Raw genomic sequence first — 14,862 nt, 5'->3', positions numbered from 1 at the left:
GTATTTCAGCGATAATAGTCAAATAACTTTATGTAGATGAATTATCAAGATAAGCATGCAAGGGCGTGCCATTCAGCCAATACGCTCGCGGCCAACCGGAAGTCCCGCCTCCTGAGGTCCGGGAGAAGAAGGCCTGCCGGCGCATGGAGCGCCCTGCCGGTCCTGGGTAGCCCGGGTCCCGGGGAGAAGGAGGAGTGTGGCGCCTGTTGCGGGGCTCCTCTGACCTGAGGGAGCCCCGATCCAGAAGAGGAGACGCGCCGTGAGGAGCAGAGCACGAGAGGAGTCCCGCCGGAAGAGAGCAGCCGGTGAGTGGGGCCCAGGGCTGATGTGAAGGGAGGGGGGCGCGACGGGTCACATTGCCGGTGCCCTCCCCCCCCTCCAGTGGTACCGAGTCCTTGCGGGGGCCCGTGAGGTCCCCCATTGCTGCTGGTGTTGCCGGCGGGAGGCGGCGAATGTTGTCAGCTCCAACGAGGAGAGCCAGGGCGGCCCAGTTTGCCAGTGGGCCGCCCCAACGCGATAGAGAGCCCATGAGAGGCTCTTGGGGGCCATTTTAGTTAAGAGGGGGCGTCGGGGCATATTGCCGGTGCCCGCCCCCTCCTGCCTGCGAGGGATTTGTTAAGAGCCTCGAGGGCTCCAGGGGCCTATATGTGTTTAAGAGCCTGTGTGGCTCCACCATTTGTGGCGCAATTCGCCAGCGGGGCTACTGAAGGCCCTGCCACAGTTCTTTGATGATTCTCCAGCTGCCCAGCAATTAGTGGGCAGCTGCACCGTTTAGGCGCACTTTAAGGAGAGAGTCCCTGTGTGGGACAGAGAGGGCACAGTGGTGCCAGGCCTTCACAGGTGCGCAGCACTTAGTGCCAGCTGCTACGTTTAGGCTTTCTTTTCTTGGACTGGCGCTGCATGGCAGCGCACCCTGACATTGACACTGAGGGCGTCTTAGCCCCAACAAGGCCAGTTGGCCTAGGGACTGCCACAGGTGGTGGCTTATGTAAGTTATGCGCAATGTGATTTCTATGTTTTTAATAGTAATTGCCTACTGTGTGTTTTTGCGCTATTGTGTTGTTCTGGCACCTCTGAATGTTTTTAGGCATCATGTGTCTTCCCTTTCCCTGCGCAGCACCTCTGAATGTTTTAGGCATCATGTGTCTTCTTGCGCTGCACCCCTGAATGTATTTTATTGCATCATGTGCTTTATTCTTAACACCTCTGAATGTTTTAGGCATCATGTGTTTCTCTTTATTACTCCTCTGAATGTGTTTCATGCATCATGGGTAATGTGTTCTGGTATACCCCTAAATGTATTTTATTCTTAGGTGGTTGTCCTTTTTAGTACAGGTGGTCCTAGTAAGGTCCTGGTTCCTGTTACCAGTGGATACTGGTTGTGATCTTTGTGATTACCATTTTAGGTTAATTATTTCTTATTCTAGAAGTGGTATATCTGAATCTGACAGTGGCCCATGTGGCCCTGTCTTGTAAATAATCCCTTATGAATGTTGCCAGTGCCAGTTGGCACAATGTACATGTGTGATTTTTATCTGATATGTGTTTTGACAATACAAAAGTTATTTTATAAATAACCTTGTGTGGAGTTCCTTTTTGTGGTGTGCCTAGTATGTTGTTGCTGTTGTGCGCTGACGCAAATGCTTTACACATTGCCTCCGAGTTTAGCCTTACTGCTTGTGCCAAGCTACCAAGGGGGTAAGCAGGGGTTATCTTGGCGTGTGACTTCCTTGCCCTGACTAGAATGGTGGTTTCTGCCTGACTTTGGCGTCAGCCTTAGCCTACCAGAAATAGCCAGTTCTAACAGATTTTACTTGAACAGACATCATTTACATATTGCTTATATAGAAATGGTCAAACAATACAGATCATGCAAATAGCTAAACACGCAAAGCATCATATATTTTATGAAATACACATCATGACATTCTAGGGTGTTGCATTAACATAATAAAAGCAGACAAGTATTTCAGCGATAATAGTCAAATAACTTTATGTAGATGAATTATCAAGATAAGCATGCAAGGGCGTGCCATTCAGTGGCTGAGTTTAATCCACGATCGACAGTATCAGCAGAACAGATTAGTTTACCCTCTCGTAAGGATAAAATTCTATCTACATTATCCTGTCTTTTACTGTGTTTGATAACATCAAGGACCCACCAGTGCATGTCGGTTTATTTGTGACCTAAACTGTGAAAATGGTCTACTAAAGGGGCATTATCTTTTTTGCACCTAATGAGCGATCTAGACTTCCAGCATCAGTGTGGGGGGGGGGGGGGGGGCGTGGGGGGGGGCCGAGGGGGGGGGGGGGCTTCCACGCTGCTGGGACTGGCTATAGCCTTCAGGCAGCAGGGGGGGGCTGGTCCACACTACTGGGATTGGCTGATGCCTTCAGGCAGCAGTGGGAGGGGCTGGGCCACACCGCTCGGACTATATAGCCTATAGCCTTCAGGCCGCAGTGGGGGTGGGGGGACTGGGCCACACTGCTGGGACTGACTGTAGCCTTCAGGCAACAGTGGGGGGCTGGGCCACACTACTGGGACTGACTGTAGCCTTCAGGCAACAGTGGGGGGCTGGGCCACGCTGCTGGGACTGGCTATAGCCTTCAGGCAGCAGGGGGGGGGGCTGGTCCACACTACTGGGATTGGCTGATGCCTTCAGGCAGCAGTGGGGGGCTGGGCCACACTGCTGGGATTGGCTGTGGCCTTCAGGCAACAGTGTGGGGCGGGGGGGGGGGGGGGGGGCTGGGCCACACTGCTGTGACTATATAGCCTATATAGCCTTCAGGCATCAGGGAGGGGCTGGGCCACACTGCTTTGAATGGCTATAGCCTTCAGGCAGCAGGTTGCCTGTAGGTTGATTTGAACAATGTGAATGAGGGAGGGAGCTCTGAGAACGGTTGTTGGTAGGGAGTGTCAGCCCTGTGCAATAATTCTATTATCCCATGCTCTGGTGGTGCCTGTAGTTATAAGTGCTTAGACTTAGTTGGGGCATACCCACATGAGTTATACATAAAAAAGAACGCCTACGACGACTGATCAGAAGGGGCTGCACGTGGTGGCAGATACCTACCCACCAATGCACGCTCCCCGGATACTAATGGCGGGCAGGGGAGGTTTACGAGGCTTCGGGCGCTTGGCCTGCAGCAGAGGTCTGTGTATCATCGCTTGCAGGGCACGTGATGTAATCCGAACAGGGCTGACTCAGCCTTCCATCCTTCTAATGCAAATAAAATGAGAGCCACTGAGCTGGGTAATAATAACAACCATTGCTCAACTCAGGGGGCCAGTCGGTTTGTGGTGGGCTCGGATTGCACGATCGCCGCTGTTATTTTGGTTTCGTAAATCATCTGGCCAGGTGTCATGTCCGACCTCGAGGGGTTCTGATATCCGGAAGTAGATCTACGTCGGAAGGTCACGTACAAGGGTGCTTTACTGGGTTCTGGGGTCAAATAGCAGTTGATTTCTCGGCGTACTCCAAGGTCACAGCCTTAAACATCTGGATAATTTCCCCACCACAATGGCACGGCTTTCAGAGCCGGCAGCTCTCCAGACCCAAGGCGTTTAAAGTCGCCGCGGTCTCCTTCCTTTCGAGGTGAACACATTCCCAGAATTTCAGTAAAAATGTAACTGAAAACTTTTAAAGTTGCAGGAGGGAAGCCCAAGAGTGTGGTATTCCCTCCCAGCCACACATCTGTCCAATCAGAGGGCAAACTGGACCCCCACCCCACAATCTCACGCACACATCGGTCCTGACAACTATGTAGTAAGTCAGCTCAGCTAGACGCTCCCCCCAAAAAAGTTAAAATAACTTCCTCTCTCCCTCTGCGAGAGACCTCATCATTTTTTGTACACCCTCTCCTTGAAATAGGAGCCTGCGAGAAACTGGGAAAACCGTCCGCTCAGCAATTCTTGCCTTTTTTTCTGTTTTTTTTCTGTTTTCCAAAACGATTTTGGGCTGGTGAATAATTCTTTACTTCCAAGCGCCCGCAGACTTGGATGGGGGAACCAGAGGGGAACGTGGGAGACACACGGCTCTTGGAAGCGGTCCCCGCGAGGATGAAGGACACGGCGTCGTCGTCGAGGTCTTCTCTGTCGTCGACGGACACCTCGGAGACGAGCGAAGAGGAGAGGGAAAAGAAGCCCAACCGGCTTGGAAAAAAGAAGAGAAGCGACAACAGGAAGTCCGACGAGGAGGACGAGGGCTTCCCAAGCCCTGGAAAGAGGGGCAAAAAGCCCACCTCTGGCCCCCAAACCTACGAGGAGCTCCAGAACCAGAGGCTCTTGGCCAACATCAGGGAGAGGCAGCGGACTCAGTCCCTCAACGAGGCCTTCGCCGCCTTGAGGAAGATCATACCCACACTGCCCTCTGACAAGCTGAGCAAGATCCAGACCCTCAAGCTGGCTTCCAGGTACATAGACTTCCTGTGGCAGGTGCTGCAGAATGAGGACAGCGCGGTCAAGCTGGCCAGCTGCGGGGCCGCTGCCCATGACCGGCTCAGCTACGCCTTCTCTGTGTGGCGGATGGAGGGGGCCTGGTCTGTGTCCGCCATGCACTAGGGGATGAAGCCTGGAGAAGGTGCAAAGTCAACTTCCCAAATGGTAGGTGGCCACTTTTACTGTGACAACTGACAATGTTTACCTTTGGCTTCAATAGGAAGGGTGAGTGGCAAGTGATGGGAGTGTTGAAAAATAGAGATTGGTCAAATGTGGTCATGTGACCATGGTCCAGACAGCCCTTTCTGCATTAGGGGGTAATAGTCGAGGTCAGTGCAACTTGAACAATGAGCAATGATATCACAAAGCTCTTTTTAAGACTCACAGTATAACAAACTTACTTCACAGCACTGTACCTGATCCCGCTCAGTGGCTTTTCAGTTATCACCCTTGAAAGGGTGGAAGGATGGATCTGCCCTATAAGAATTCCAAACTATTGTTACAGAACGCCTAATTTCCAAGCATGAAAACACCCTATAAAAGAAAGTGTGACAAAGGACAAACACATTTGCCCAGTTTTTAGTTGAGAAAACAAATATAAACGTCAGTGCATTTTAGAATTTGATCTTTGGGAGTTTTTTAAAGAAAAGGTTGGGTGAAGTTTTCTACTTGACACTTAATGCGGTGCTTGGCGTGTTCCTTCTTACAATGTGTGAACAGGAGGACTGGCTAACAGAAAGTTAAAGGGATCTGCTCAGTGGGGTGGCAAAGATGCACTTTGGCATGGTACGAGGCTAGAAAATGGCCCCTTGTCCACCACTTGGGTATTAAACTACAGCTATATTAATCGGGGTTCAGTGCTCCCCTTGGACTATTTGCAGCTACGATCAGAATCACGCACATTGGTCAAATTGGGTATGAGGATTAGAGTTCGAGGGCCCTGGTTCGACTGTCAACAATTGTATCTCCTGGGCCGCAGTCCCTTGCTTCCAGAAAAGTTATTGTTGCTTCCTGACACACTTCTTCGTCTAGTCACTCTGCTGTGATGGCCGCAGAGGTGTCATGCCTTAGGCCAGTATAAGGCACCAAATCCTAAAATTTGAACGTTCGATATCACAGTTACACCCCACGATGTGTTCTGAAAGGATTTTACACACACCTGTGACGTTGGTCACATGACCGACATATGTATGGCGTTTTCGTAAATCGGTGCATGTCACATTCCTGCTGACCCAGAACACATCAAGAGAGGTGGGTATGAGGCCAGTCTCGCCTCTCGAGGTGTGACACACTGGCATGAAGCCCGGGCCTCTGACCGGTAAAGGGGGCGACGGGCACCGCTGATAGTGCCGCCCCAGGCTGCAGAGAGACGGACTATATCTGCTTGCAGGAGGGGAGTAGACGTGCTCCCTTTCAGCAGAAGTTCCCTGCAGAGGCAGGCTGGCTGGCCTACGGGGGCGTCAGGTGTCTCGCGGGCGGCCTCTGACAGGCAGCAGGTGCTGAGTAACGGTAGAGGTGCGCGCGCCACTGAGGGCTTGAAAGGGCTCGAGCCACATGCATAGCTCGGGCTCAGCTCGAGGTTTTCTTGGAACCTCGAGCCCAAAACGAACCGAGCTTTAATGTACCTACCCAGGCTGCAATGTCTGCACCAAGTAACCAAGCCAAAGGATTAACCTGAAAAAGGTTAACGAGATAGCCGTCTAGTTGCTACATTCCATAACCTGAAGCCTAAAAACCAGAGTTCAATCCCGGCTTCATCAACTTGGATGATCATTGGATATTTTTTTTTCACCGAGCCTCCTTTTTTTCTTCATTATCGCATATGAGACCCTCTTGAGATATGCGAGATCAAAATGTTCCATTTACAAAAAACCTCTTGTGTCTGATTTAACATACTATAATGCTGCCCCATGTGCAATAAGAATCCATGCCATATCTAGGGTGGATATGACAAAAGCCTATCCTCTTAGTTCACTAATGGCCTATTCCTCAGTTAAGCAATTTTTTTAAAAACTATCACTTTTAATAAATGTCTTTTAATAGAGTATATGTGTATGAGACTATCCTGTGTGTTAAAGAAATACACTTCTTCTAATGTTAAAACGACTTCATCATAGTTGTAAAAGATGTTTGTCTCACAAAGAGCATTTTTTAGGGATTGGCTTGTGAACGGGCTCTTAGAGCCAAGCCAGAAAACTGTCTCGGCTCCGACTGTCAATTTGTTGGCTCGCCCACGTCTATGAAAGAGTTAGTCACGTGTCACTCGGCTGCCGAACATGAGGCATATCTCACCCCACATCACCGTCACGTATATCGTTTACACCACTGGCCACTTGCAGGTTGCATTATAAGTCAATGTTTTTCCGTCTGGATGGCAGGTCGGTGGAGCCTATTCAGAAAGGCATATGTAGTATAGATCTAATACTCTTTTAAGTACTCTTATATAAATGTCACAAACAGTGCTTAATTTACGTCCGTGGTTGCAGGTGGGGAACAGCATTTATTTTTCCTCAACAAGCCTTAATCAAGCGCAAGAGAGAGCGAAAGGCACTAAAGGTGTAAAATTAAAGAAAGAGGGCTGAAAAACAGGGACAAAGGCAGGTAGTAGGGATGAAAAAGAACCCTCAAGAGTGATATTAAAAGGCAGGGAGTATTTGGTGATGGGTTAAAGGACAATGAGGTGCAATCAAGGCTACACAGCCTTGATATTTGGCACCCCGACCTTCAATTGCTCCGGCCAGGGGCTTCTGAGCAAAACTTTGGTCCCCAGCACTATTCTTTAACAAATTAGGCAATGTTCACTAAACATCTAAAATAGGAATACTGATGGAATATTCATATACCATTAGTACAAACAGTAAGGACTGTCCTCTCTTTGCTCTTTTACTAACTGGGAGTTAGATGTTTTGGGGGGGGGGAACATCCGTTACGACGCGGTGTTTACACCGCACTACTGTTACAATGCTGGTTTTACAACGAAAGTCGTTACCACGACTTGCGCTGGAGAGCGCTCTAGGCTACTGTACGTAGGCTGGTGTTGGAAAAGTATATTTTACTATTCCTAAGTCCAGCACCCTACAGCGCAAGTCGTGGTAACGACTTGCGTTGTAAAACCTGCGTTGTAATAGTAGTGCGGTGTAAACACCGCGTTGTATTGACATACAACCGTTTTGGGGCAAATGCACAAAGATGTACAAGAGTGCATGACAGCATACTCTGGTAGTACTACTTCCCACACTCAGTAATAGCACAAAGGCATTACCTGTGAGGTATGCTTCCTTCTGTAAGTTTACCATGACGACATACTCAATGGGTTGGCAGGCTGACTCGTTACACTCCCTTGTGGTGTGGCACCAGGCTTTGCGAAGTTGCCTCCGTGTCAGGGTTCCGACAATGGGACCTCATTGGGGTATCCTTGTTGGGTGACGTCTGGAGTGGTACCCATATCTGATCCTTCCAAGTCTTACAGGCTACACATTCCCTCCATCCCTCTCAATTCTTTCGCTACTTACAGCTGCGCCACGCCCTTCACTCCCACATTCCAGATGGCACGTTTCTGCCCGAATATAGTCCACCTGAACCTGACTGGGGAAGGGTGGAGTCTCTCGGATCTACCGCTCACTTGTCAACAATGCTCCCAACTCCCTTTCCCTTTTCTGAGAGAAGTGGGAGGGCTGACTTGGGGTTCTAGAGGATGAGGATTGGAGAGACACCCTGATGGCCCAGAGGACGATTGCGGTATCAGCAAGACTGCGCCTGGTCCAAATCTATTTTTTGAACGCCACCTATCTTACACCCCTGCGTCTCCACCGCACTGGGCTTCGGTACAATGCTAACTGCCCCCGCTGCTCCCATCCCTGCGCTGACTTTTATCATATGGTGTGGCTATGCAATGAGATTCAGGGGTATTGGGAATTGTTAAAACAAGACCTTTCAGGGGTCCTGGGCTGGGAGGTGCCCCTTGATCCCATGCGTGTTCTGCTGGGCGTCACCGACGGTCTGGACAGTTCCAGGGCTGAGAAGCTCTTCCTCAATACCGCGTTGGTGGTTGCCAAGAGGGACATCGCTGCTCACTGGCTGGACACCGCCCCTCCCTCTCTAAGGCGATGGTGCCGGGGGGTGGACTGATGTGCTGCGCAGGAGCGGCCTCTATACGTAGCCAGGGGGTGTCCCGAGAAATTGCATCGCATGTGGGGGAAATGGGTTGGGGTACTCGACGAATGAGATGCTGTGGTCCGCTCTCCAGGTGCAAGTGGATATGCTATTCTGGATTTGTTTCTGTGATCTTGATATCATTGCGATGTGTTTTTCCCCTATCCTGCTAATGTACCATGTAGCGCTGAATGGTGCTGTTTATTGTCAAATTCAAAACTCAATAAAATTGATTGTCAAAAAAAGTTTACCATGACGTCAGCGCAGCTTCGACTCTCTCTAAATGAAGGACCAAAGTTGTTGCTCTCACACAAGAGCCTTAGGTCCCACTGCAAGACGTTGGTCTTCATATAGCGCATCATTGGCCCCTTCGGGGAGCTGTGGGCCTCCAGAGTGAGTGGGATGAAGAAGGAGAAGGGAGTACATGTGAAGAGGTGGGGGGAGTATAAGAGAAGGTGAGTCAGGGGAGAATTTCAATGCACAATGAGAGAGAGAGAATGGAAAGAGGAAATTGGTTCTTCTGGATTCTGTAGTGAGAGAGAGGGGGAGTGGAAAGTTCCTGAATACCACAGTTTGCATTGTGGGACAGTGTGCTTTTCCTAGGATTGCACTTCACGGTGCTTTTTCAAGTAACCCTGTAATACACTGTACTTTAGTGGTTTTTTGTATCCCCAAGGGAATATGCGTGTGTGTTTTATTGGTGTGCTGAATTGCTTTCAGGGTTCAAACTGCCCTATAGAGCAACCAGGCCTTGCCAGAAGGGCTGGTCTGACAGGTCAGTGGGTGTGCTGATTTTTTATGGTCTGGCTTGGCAATGAAGCTGTTGCCAGACAATTATGTAAGTATCACAAGAAGGGGTTTTGGCCCCTCCCACATGTTGGGAGCCAGGAGTACATGTTTTGCTTGGCAAGAGGTTGTGTGCTTCCACAAAAAAGTGCTTGCCTTCTACTCAGCTGTGATCATTTTGTTTATTTATCCAGCTGCCTGACCTTGAACTTTTAGGGGCACACATGACATTATAATGCTAATAAAGTGTCGTAGATAATTTATGGTGTTTTTCTCTGGCAGCAGCACAGATGGGAGGAGGGCAGTCATTAATCTGCATGGATGTTTAGAAATGTCTTGAAAGTGCAACTGCCACCTGGTCGTATATCCTTAACCAATATTATTTTACAGTTCTTTGCTTCCACACAGATACCCATTCCCATGCAATTTACTTGTAGTACTTAATATTACCACATGCCATTCTTTTAAAGCCAGACCTATTGGCATTGCCAATGCTTGTTGGTGCTTGTGGTCTTGTTTATGGTCTGGTGTACCAATGTTTATTGCCGATTTCTCTAGCATCACAAACATTGGCTGCAGCAAACCCAGGGGTATTTTTTATCCAGAAAATTCAGGACTATACAGAATCCTGTATTGATTTTCCAAATTTTAAGTTTTTGTGAGATTTTAACTTCCTCTTAGAATTTACAAACAACCCGGACAACCATCATTTGGTGGACAATTTCAACAACTTAAGCCATTCACAGATTATAAATGAACCCACTCATCCAGCCAGCCATGCTCTTGATGGTGTATTTACTAACAACCTTAACCTGAGTTTGGCTAAGGTTATGCCGATAGAATGGGCTGATCATAAGGCCATCTTTCTTTCACTTAATGTTTTCCCCCACAAGGGCCCAGACATAAGTGTATCCAGAACCTTCAAATACAGATCTTCGAAAATCTTAACTTTGAAGAGTTAAAGGTTAGTCTTTCCGACTCAATACCAGTGTTAGACAATAATGTACAAATTGCTGCAGAGAATTACACCCGATAGTTCGAATCGGCAGCCCTAAGACTGGTGCCAGAAAATCTAATCAAGTGCCACAGTAAAAAATCACCACCCGTGGTATTCACATCAGTTAAAAACCATCATATGGAAATGTAGACTCCAAGAGCTCAGATGGAGGAAAGAGTACTGCCCAGAAGAAAAACAAGTATAAAAGGATCTTTACCGATTGCAATGCTCTAACCATTGCTGCCAAGTCCAAAAACTTCACTGAAAAGATAAACTCAGTTAAAGGCACCACCAGAGAACTATTTAAAACAGTGAAGACTTTGTCCAACTTTAGCAGTGGCTGCACATTCAACCCCGACCAATCCTACTGAAATCAACTCGCAGATATCTTTTAAACCAAAGTTAATACTATCTTCTAAGTTAATAAGAAAAATTAGACAACCTCATGTGCAGGAGATGCTCTGGCCACCGCAGATGGCCTAGACACCCAATTATCCCTCAAAAGCCCTGATGATACAGGTTTTGATCAATTTAGCCCACTCTCTAAAGAAAAGGTGATCAAATTCATCATCTCCACCAAATCGGAGGGCCCAGCAGATCTATGTTTAGTTTAGTTTAGTTTAGTTTAAAGGAGTTTGTAAAGCGCCTGGTGACGCCTCCCGGCGTGTCCCCGCGCTGTGGAGAGAGAGTTCAGAGAGAGAGAGGGTTCCATCACAGAGTAAAGAGGCAAGTTTTCAACTTCTTCCTAAAAGAGGCCTCGTTAACCTCTAGCCTAGTATCCAAGGGCAGGAGGTTCCAATGCCTAGCTGCCAACGTGCGGAAAGATCTGCCTCCCATTCTAGCTTTCTTGGGACGGGCAGTTCTGAGCAGACCTATACCTTTGGATCTGAGGGCTCTGTTGGGTTCGTACAGGGATGCCAGATCCGACATATAGGCAGGTGCTCTATGATGGATGATCCTATGGCACCATAGCAAAGCTTTAAAAATAATCCTTTTGCTGATAGGCAACCAGTGGAGAGCTGCCAGAGAGGGTCGTGATGGGGCTCTACGGGGAAGTCTTAACACCAAGCGTGCTGCCGAATTTTGTAGGACCTGTAATTTCTTAATGTTTTTCTCTGAAGTACCCAGGAGTAGAACATTCCCGTAATCAATCCGGGAAGTTATCAATGCCTGCGTCATAGTCCGTCTGGAGTTGAGAGGCAACAAGTCAAGGGTGCGATTGAGCGTTTTCATCACTCCAAAGCACTTGCCTACAGTTTTCTTTATGTGGCTATCAAAGGATAGCTTGTTGTCAACCCAGACTCCCAGATTCTTTGCCTCCCGGCTAGGAGGGGGCAAAGGACCCAAGCAACTGGGCCACCATTCTTTTGTCCATTTGGCCTCATTACCTCCAATGATAATGACCCCCTCAGGTCCCCCTCAGGTCCTACATACGCTCTCCAGTTTAGTAGCAGGGCCGCTTACAGATTTGTTTAATAAAACATTGATCATGGGACAGTTCCCGGCTATTTGGAAAAAAGCCTCTATTTTACCCCTGGTAAAAAAAACGTCACTGGACCCAAATGATGTAAAAAATTACAAGCCTATATCGCGCCTCCCTTTCCTGGTGAAAATATTAGAGAAAGAGAAAGCCATGAATGACGAAATTGTATCGTTTCTAGAAGCAAATCAGCTCCTTGACGCCTCACGGTATGGTTTTAGAGAAAACCAGGGTACTGAATCGGCCCTAGTAGCAGCCACCAAAGAATTTAGAATGGTAGTGGACAAGGGCAGAAAGGCGGCATTGATTCTACTAGATCTTTCTACCGCCTTTGACACAGTCTACCTCTCACTCCTTCTTAATCAGCTTCAGTTGCTAGGCTTTGGCAAGTCAGCACTGGCCTTGCTGAGCTCATTCTTAAGTAACAGATAACAGACCGTGGAGCTGGAAGACTCCATCTCGGATCCTTTCTCTCTCCTCTGTAGGGTGCCTCTGAGGTCCTTCCTCAGCCCCACGCTTTTCAATGTCTATGTCACTCCTCTGATAAAGCTCATTTGCAGGTACGGCCTCGCTGTTCTTTCCTACACTGATGACACTCAAATGTTGGTGGCCAGATCATCTGACTTTGAAAAGGAAGCACTGAACTTCTGCTGCTGCATGTCTCACACAGCCAAGTGGACACAGGAAAACTGCCTGATGCTAAACTCAAATAAAACTGAGGTTCTGCTCTTTGGGACTCACACCTCTTTTAGGAACACGTCATGGTGGCCATCTGATCTTGGGCCCATTCCTGTTCCGGTTTAAAAAGCCAGAAATGTGGGTGTCATTTTTGATTTGAAATTATGTTTCTCTGAGCAAATTAACCAAACTACATCGTCATGCTTTTTCCTGCTTAGGATGCTAAAGAAGATTTTCCCTTTCATTCCGGTGGAGCTACAAAAACAGTAACATTGGCAATTGTCATCTCAAGGATAGACTACTGGAATGCCCGGTACCTTGGTACACAAAAGCAACCAGTGAAAAACTCCAATCCCTGCAAAATGCAGCTGCCAGATTGATTTTGAAAATCCACAAATTTGCCCCTATTGCGCAGGCATTGCAAGGGCTACACTGGCTTCCAGTGAGGGATAGGATCAAGTTTAGAGTACTCTGTCTGGTTCACAAGGCCCTGCATCAGACTGGGCCAGAATGTTTTCAAAAAATCCTCTCATGGCACTCTACTAATCGAATCCTCCGATTCTGTTCAGCCAGACTGGCAACTGTCCCCAGAATAAATAAAGCTAAATGGGGCGGGCAAACCTTTGCCTTCGTTGCAGGTAAACTCTGGAACTCTTTCCCTTTAACTTTGAGATCTCAGTCTAATCTGCTGCAGTTTAGAAAACAGTTAAAAACATGGCTTTTTACTGAATCAATTAGGTAGGCTCTAGGATTAAATTTTTCTCTACTGACTTCTACCGTCTAACCGTTGGCGCTAAGACACCTTAGGGTAATTGCACGCTTTATAACACACATTTATATTACATTTACATTACAAATGCATGCATTCACGAATACCTTGCAAAACATTGTCTATTCAAGTTCAAAACTGCCCTGATATGCAAAAGAGGGTCACTTTTTTTTTTTAGCTGACACACTAATGGGAGACGCTTGTTATTTGGGTGCCCATGCCTATTTTCTGTCCCAGTCTGACTCGGATTGCATTTTAATAAAGTCTTATCTCAGAGGACTGCAATGTAAATCAGTATTTTTCCTTGCATCCCATAAGAACAATCCGTGGGCCTTTGCTATGTCAGGAAGACTCCACTGTAAATCACAGCTTTTTTCAATTTTTGCCAAAGGATTACATGATAAATCAATATCTTTCTATGTTTTCCATAGGTGCTCACAGTATGTCAGTCATGGATCCCTTGGGATTGCATTTTAAGTCACAATTTTTTCTTGTATCTCACAGAATTGCATTGCAAGTGGGTGCTTTTTCACGAGTACAACAGAATGATCTTTCGGTGTGACGCATGGGATCGCATAATAGGTCTATTTTCCTCTGTTGCAATGGGATACGTTGAGTAACACTGTTTTTTTCGTGTGTCCCACAGAAATGCATTGTAAAACATAGTTTTTTTGTGTGCACCTTTCGACTACGCTGTAAGGGAGTTTTTGTTCATGTGTTTCATACAATTGGCATTGTAAGCCAGTGTTCTCATAACTGCCATAGGGTTGCGTTGTAAATCTGTACTTTTCATGTGCTCTTTAAGACTGCATTGTAATTCCGAGCTGTTTTCGTTGATCTGGGGAGGATCGCAACGTGTCAGTGTTTTTTCCGTGTCACAGATCACTTTCTGAGTGTTAGTTTTATATGTCCTAAGAAAATTGCATAGTTAAATCTGTGTGATCCATATATCCCTTCGATTTTTATTGTACATCAGTTCTTTTTTCGTGTCCCATAGGATCATCTTTTAATACAGTTTTCTTTCATGGTAATAAGTGCTTTTCAATGTTTTCTGTAGGACCACACTGTAAACTTGTGCTGTCGTGTGATCAGATCCCACTGCAAGGCAGTGTTTTGTTATGTGTCCCATACGGTTGCATGTGATTCTCAGCAAAACAAATTCTAAGGACACCAGTTCTGAGAAACCATTTCAACTAAATTTCCAAGATGAATGGCATTTCCTGTTTACTAGAAACCAAATAATTTTTCTATATTGCCATATACATGTTTTTTTAAGTTGTAAAAACCATTCATCTGGAAAGTGGCTTTTCTCTGCAGTTTTTTCTTCCAGGATTGCAAGAATACTTTCACCCTTCACCCACCAAGCCTTTCCATCTCTATTCACTGGGTGATGTTTCACTTTCTTAAAAATATTTTAAGCTTCGGTGGCTACCCCGAAATACTGTCCCTCTTTTCTCGGTCATTTTTGGTCCTTCTCCCTTTCTCCTCATCCTCCTGCATGTGTTTTTGGCACTGCCTCCCATCACCTCTACTTTACCCATCTATCAAATTAGCTTATTTAC

At 47.1% G+C, this 14,862-nt stretch overlaps 1 protein-coding gene across 1 annotated transcript in view; it reads left to right on the top strand.

The window, feature by feature from the left end:
* The first annotated feature begins 3,861 nt into the window (after positions 1-3,861).
* Positions 3,862-14,862, top strand: part of LOC147731253 (twist-related protein 2-like) — a 60,698-nt gene continuing 49,697 nt past the window's right edge. The window contains exon 1 of the mRNA XM_086956259.1: positions 3,862-4,603. Coding sequence (XP_086812385.1) covers positions 4,001-4,561 — 561 coding nt within the window. The 5' untranslated portion in view covers positions 3,862-4,000 and the 3' untranslated portion in view covers positions 4,562-4,603. The remainder of the gene's footprint in view (positions 4,604-14,862) is intronic.

The sequence above is a fragment of the Lissotriton vulgaris genome, chromosome 2_1 (assembly GCF_964263255.1).
Source record: "Lissotriton vulgaris chromosome 2_1, aLisVul1.2, whole genome shotgun sequence".
In the NCBI taxonomy this organism is placed as follows: domain Eukaryota; kingdom Metazoa; phylum Chordata; class Amphibia; order Caudata; family Salamandridae; genus Lissotriton; species Lissotriton vulgaris.
This window is presented reverse-complemented; position numbering and strand designations above follow the sequence as displayed.